Below are 6,331 nucleotides of genomic sequence, written 5' to 3' on the forward strand. Positions count from 1 at the left end.
TTTTTCCCCTTTATTTCTGCCTTTTTTCCTTCCCCCTCTTTTTCCCCTTTATTTCTGCCTTTTTTCCTTCCCCCTCTTTTTCCCCTTTATTTCTGCCTTTTTTCCTTTTTTTTTCTTATTTACCCCCTTCTCCCCCCCCTTTCCCCTCCTTCTTCCCCCCCCCCCCCCTTTTTTTTTTTCCCCTCCTTTCTCCCCGCTTCCCCGCCTTTTTTCCCTCCCCCCGCTTCCCCCCCGATGCCGCCCAAACACCTCCTCCGCCCGCGGAGCCGCCGGCGCCCCGGGCCAGGGCCGCTGCGAGGCGGGGCCGGGGGCGGGGCCGGGGGCGGGGGCGGGGCCGGGGCGGCCCTGCCCGGCCCCTCCCCGGGGCGGCTCCGCGGGGGCGGAGGGAGCCGCGCCGAGCCGTCCGGAGCCGCGCCGAGCCCGCCGGAGCCGCGCCGCCCGCCCGCCTCCTCCTCCTCCTCCTCCTCCTCTCCGCGGCCTGGGGATGGCGTCGGGCGGCAGCCTGAGCACCATGCAGCGGCTGGTGGAGCAGCTGAAGCTGGAGGCGGCCGTGGAGAGGATCAAGGTGAGGCGTGGGCGGGGGGGACGGGCCGCTCCCCTCCGCTCCGCTCCCCTCCCCTCCGCTCCGCTCCCCTCCGCTCCCCTCCCCTCCCCTCCCGCCGCTTCTCCCCCCTTTGTCCGCGCCGCCCGCCCTGGCAGCCGAGGGGGGCGAGGGGGGCTCCGGGCCCCGGCCGCCGGCCCCGCGGGCGCGGTGCAGTGCGGGCCCTTGCCTGGTGGAAGGAGCCGGGATAAATAATGCAGCAGCGCCTCGTTAATTCCGCACAAGCAAGCGTGATAATGGAGAGTAGCTCCTCGCAGCTGAGCAGCCGACTTCCCCCCGCTTCTGAGCGCTGGCAGGATTTGCAGGGAGAGGCGGTGTATTTTTGTACCAGCTGACGCGCTTGGGGAAAGCAGGCGACTTTCTACGCGTGCATGAACCTTCCTTCTGCTCGCAGATTGCCAGACAAAGACAGGCTACTGAGGCCGTCCTGTCACCTGCTAGCTCCCAAGGTTTGGTTGGTTTTTGTTTTTTGGTTTTTTTTTTTTTCTCTGGCAGCCCAAATTCACCCATGCAGACCTGTCCAAGACAGGTCCACAGCCGCTTTGTGAAAATGAGTCTTTCCAGCCACGCACAAAATCCAGCATGGGCTGTGAAGTGATGAAGGTCAAATTAATTTGTATCCTGCATTTTCCTTTTCTCTCATCACCTCCATGCATTTGCCATTTTTCTCTGGCCAGTCACAAAACACCAGCTTCCTTAGTCTGACACAGTGCCAGTACCTTGAGCCACAGGAACTTAGCTAATTGATTCAGAAATAATTAGGAATACTTTTTCTCACTGCTCCTGTCCTGGTCTGGTGAAAATTTGAAGTGTCCACTGAGAGGTGAAACCACCATGGCTTTTGGGCATCATCCTGATCAATTCATTAATGTTACTGCATTTTATTAGCAAATACTGAGTCAGCAGATGTTTGAGTCACTGGAAGTGGCTGTAGTTTGTTACTGCAATCATGTATGGGAATCTGTGAGAAATGGCACGATGCAGATTAGAATGGTAGGCCCTTGTGGCAAGAGGGGTATTGTCTAGCACAGAAATGACTGACCAGACATTTTTGTTGCTTTATACCAACAGCAATAGCCTGGATCTCTGTTCCTGATCATTTTGAGGCATATACCCCCTCCACGCTTTTTTGGGGGGTGGGGAGGGGGTATAAAAGAGGAGTTTGTAGTTTATTTGGGGTTACTTTGTGGCGGTAATGTATTGTGGAGCTGGACTTCTCAAGGCTACGTATTTGTTACGGGTTTGCTTGTTCTCTGGGGCGGCTTGGCCTTGGTAACACCTCACTCAGTCTCCGGCACCATTGTGCACAGCAGTCACTTTCCAGGTTCTAGGAAACTGTCTGTCTTTTTATAATCACAAGTTAAATGATGCATGATTAAAAATGTCTTATAAAAAGCATCATCCAGGATTTCTTGACATGCAGCGTAAAAACAGTGAGGAATATATTCAGCTGGTGAAAACCCACTTGGAACAGTTTTAGCAGACACTGAGATAGGAGAAAATATTGTTTTGGCTACTTTGAATAGACAGTGTGTTTTCAGATGGAAGCTGGATATGAAAGGATTTTTAGAAATACATCCCATACTACAAAGTTCCAATAGTGATTTTGTTTACCCTGCTAGCTGAGAAAGCAGACAGGAACAATATTTTCGGAAAGAGGAAACCAAGTAGGAAAGAAGCACCCACACGTATCTTGCATGCAGGAGGCTGCTGCGGGACCGTGTTTGTCCTGTGATGAAATACGGCAGAAACCCTTGTACTTTCTGTGTGAACTGGAGGAGTGAAGAATGTTACAGGGGGATAGGCAGCGCTAAGAGTAAGTAGATCTGTTCTCGAACAACAGTCTGCTGCCATACAGGTAATTCTCACACAGATGCCAAAAATCGTGTTTGTATCTTTCCAGCAGCACCAGGATGTATGTAGTGCAGTATGGGTTGCAGAGTTCAGCAGCGAAGTGGAAGGAGACATGGTGAGGAAGTGCTAACTGGTATGCTTATAGGGCAGCCCGTGCCCTGAACGACTCTCTGCTTGTTTCCCCAGGAAAAAGCTCCACGCAGCCTTGGCATGACCAGTGTTGGCAAGTGGCACCTCTGCCTGGTAGCCATGCGGTGCGTAGTCGGGTACCGGCACGGGGTCGGCGCTGTGGTTGAGGCAAGGGTGCTAATGCTGCGGGGATCCGCGGGGCTAGGCAGGGCAGGAGACCTTTGCAAGCTCCAGAAAGAGGTTCTCCTCAAGGAAGGTAGGAGTGACAAAGCGCACTGACTAGCGGGGATCCTTGCTGCGGATGCTTCTCCCTGTACTCCGCTTAAAAGAACCTGGGAGGCTGTGGGAAAATGATTCTCTCAACAAATCCCTGAAATGCTGATGGCTGCCGGGTAAATTCGGGCAGTTACCAGGATGAGTGTCCTGGAGGAGAGCTGGGAGGCGGTGAACAGGACAGCAGTGAAATAGCAAACAAAAGTGTGCGTTAGGCCAGATTTCCCATACGCTTCCCAAAGCTGTTAGATGGGATGGTCCAGAACCAAAATCCCATCAGGGCTCCAAGGTGGCCCCTTTAGGCAGGAGGCTAGGAAGCATGGACGGTCCTTCTGACAATTGTCTCATCCCTCCGCTGGCAAAACTTCAAAGTGGTGTAGGAAGAAAAATCAGTATTTCAGGAGTCCTGTAATGAAGGCAGAGGTGAGGTCAGAGGGGAACTTGTGTTCCTACGACTACGCTCACTATTTCCTTTTATAATAAATGTATAGCAGGCAGCATGGATTTTGACAGTTCCCTGCAGCTTTTACCAATGCGTGTCTGAGAAATTGATAATTCCCCTATGTTTTCCTTCAAACATACAGGCACGTGGCTGACTTGCTGTCCACAGGGAGAGCAGGGGAGTTCAGTGGTGGAGGCATCTTGCCTTTGGGCTCCTGGACTTGTTCTGCAGCTCTGGACTGTCCTCTTTGGGGGCCAGAGTGTGGATTTGAAGCTCTCATTTCACTGCCAGGGGAAGGTGGCAGTTTGGACTTAAAAAGCTTTAAATCCTTATCTTTTTGTTTTCATTCCTTCTTATGCTCTGTGTTGCTTAACAGTTTGGAAATGAAAATCCTTTTTATAAATTATCTGAGGATATAAGAGTTCCATATAAACCTGAAAACAGTACAGTGGATCGGAAAATATTGTGGTCACGGCCCTGTGCATTTTAATGAGGACAAATTCCGTCACAGTTGCATCTCAGTCCTCGACACTCCTCTGGCTCATCACTGGCATAGTATTTCACGCCTCTTTCATTGGAGCTTTGTAAATGTGCATCTGTGCTGATTTACTTGGTGTTTTAGAATCCAAGACCTGACTTGGCTGCTCTCCAGCTCTGTTTGATAATGGTTCTTCAAGAGGAAATGCCTAATACATGCTCGTGAATGAATTAGTTTCCTCTCTGGATTTCTTTTTCCTTCACACAGGTCTCTCAGGCAGCTGCAGAACTCCAGCAATACTGCATGCAAAATGCCTGCAAAGATGCCTTGCTTGTTGGGGTTCCTGCAGGGAGCAATCCCTTTCGAGAACCCCGATCCTGTGCTCTACTCTGAAATCAGGTAATAAAGTTACAGATACCACAACAACACTGATTTGAAACTCAAGCCCTAGGAGGGACAAGGGCACATACATGGTGATAGTTGTTTGAATGTTGAGTTTTTGGTAGAAGAGTGTTCACCGCTTCCCTGCTGGCTCCACAAATTGTTTTCTGTTTCTTTTAGGTGTGGCAATTGAAGCATGTCTCTTTCCTACAGCTCTTTCTAGAGGTGTTTTGTTTATGAGGCTTTTTTTTCTTTTGTTGGTCGGTTTTTGTGTTTGAGCAGCCAAAATAATAAAAACTGTCCGTGACACACAGCTGTGTTTGACGCAGCCAGACATAAAAACCAGTCACGTACCCAGCTTGAAGAAGTAAGGCAAAGCCATGGCACTTGCATGTGTTCTTATGACTAGCTCACAGCTTCAGCCAGAACGTTGTTAAAATGCATTTTGTCTTCAGCATCATATTGCAGCTCATTTGGCTGTGTCTGTCCTTAGGCTCTTTCTGTTGTCACTGTTGGTACAGCACCAGAAGTGGTGGAAGCAGAGAGGAGCTGAGGCAATCTATAATCACATCCTTTGTAACCTTTTTCAGCACGGGTCTAAAGGATGACATGCTTCCTAAACCGTGTCTGCCTTAGCGCACTGCATTGCTTCTGCCTGCGTAACAGCTGTAGGGTGGGTGGGGACGGTCCAGCGTTTGGAAACCTTTGGGATCCAGTTCCACGATTCCCACTCTTGTCTCTCCCGTCTGTCACACAGATGTCAGTGATTGCGGCAGGAGGAAGAAAAGCCATGTGTGCTGGTAGTCATGGGCAGGATCACACCATAACTTTTGTTGGAAAATCTTATTTCTTCTGCATGACAAACAAACGTGGAAGTAGGATATTCAGAAGGGGTTACTCATCTTTAAAAGAAGAAATAAAAATAGTTCCTGCTAAAGAGCTGAAAAAACTACCAGAGAGAGGAAGAACCACTGAATTCTGTTCTTTTTTTGAGAGTCCTATCGAAGTGAAAATGAATGTTTTCTTTAAGGGCAGAATTTAAACTAGAACACAAACAACTTGTAAAATCTTCCCCTTCCTGCTGCCAGGTTTCCTGAGCTTGTAATTGTGCTTGTGCCTCATTCAATAGCATGGTTCTGATTGTTGCTGCATAGGTTTGACAAAACAGGATTGAACCTGAAGAGAGAGGACAACTGAGCATGAGGTGCTATTCTGGGAAAAACTTGGCGGGGGAAAAGCACAAGCAGAAGATTTTCTTAATTTAGGTGCTACCCTTAATTCTTCCTGCAAATCAGATAAAATTGATAGTGACTGTTGCATGTATTCTTCTGTTACTGAAGCAGCCTTTTTATTTTTTTTTTTTTTTGGTGTGTGTGTCTGTGTGTATGTATTTCTAGGATTCAAGTTTGATTGCATCATCCAGACAGGGAACAAAATATTTTCTCAAACAAGTTCGATGGTTAATTTGTGATACTTTTAGAAATGCATAGCTCAGCCCAAGATGTCATTTAGTCATCTTTTTCTGATAGATCAATTATCTAGTTTATTATTATTTAGTTATCTTAGGATCATAAAAAATGAGAGCAAAGTTGAAAAGCCAATTAAAAAATTTTATAATATTCAAGGATGCCAACATCCAACAAAGGAAAGCAGTTACTTAGTTTTTCTCAGTGCAAAGGAGCTGTTGTGTTATAATTTGTAAGAGAAACATATCAGCCTAGAAGACAGCATTTAATAAACCTTTTTGTTTTTATTCCTATAGGGAAGGTCATCAGAGAGTTGCCTTCAAGCATGACATGAATAACAACTGCCTTCCTTCACAAGAAAAGTCTCTCTCTGTGTCCTAACTTTTGTGTGGCTAAGTGTCCTAGATATTTATCTGTTTGTTCTTGTGTATCCGTACTTCACTATCTTTTGCTAATGTTCTTAAAGTTTTTAATGTAACTCTTTTCATAATCGTCATCATTGTTACTACACTATGCTAACTATACAAATATTACTTGAGAAGTTTACATTTTAGAAAAGAAAAATACATTAATTTTTACCAAATTACTTACTCCTGTCTTGGAAAACTGTTACACCGGAATGATAGTAAAAACTATTTTGTTTTGTCCAAAATAAAACATCCAAAAAGTGAATTGTTAAAGTATAAAAACTAAATGCTGTTAGTAGT

At 47.1% G+C, this 6,331-nt stretch overlaps 1 protein-coding gene across 1 annotated transcript; it reads left to right on the forward strand.

Annotated features, from left to right (window-relative positions):
- Positions 1 to 484: 484 nt before the first annotated feature.
- GNG10 (G protein subunit gamma 10) lies at positions 485 to 5,943 on the forward strand. Its single transcript, XM_075726308.1, has 3 exons — positions 485 to 565; positions 4,045 to 4,176; positions 5,921 to 5,943. The coding sequence occupies exons 1-2, from the start codon at positions 485 to 487 to the stop codon at positions 4,168 to 4,170; spliced, it is 207 nt and encodes a 68-aa protein (XP_075582423.1). The 3' UTR covers positions 4,171 to 4,176; positions 5,921 to 5,943.
- Positions 5,944 to 6,331: the final 388 nt, after the last annotated feature.

Source organism: Pelecanus crispus, chromosome Z (genome assembly GCF_030463565.1).
Source record: "Pelecanus crispus isolate bPelCri1 chromosome Z, bPelCri1.pri, whole genome shotgun sequence".
In the NCBI taxonomy this organism is placed as follows: domain Eukaryota; kingdom Metazoa; phylum Chordata; class Aves; order Pelecaniformes; family Pelecanidae; genus Pelecanus; species Pelecanus crispus.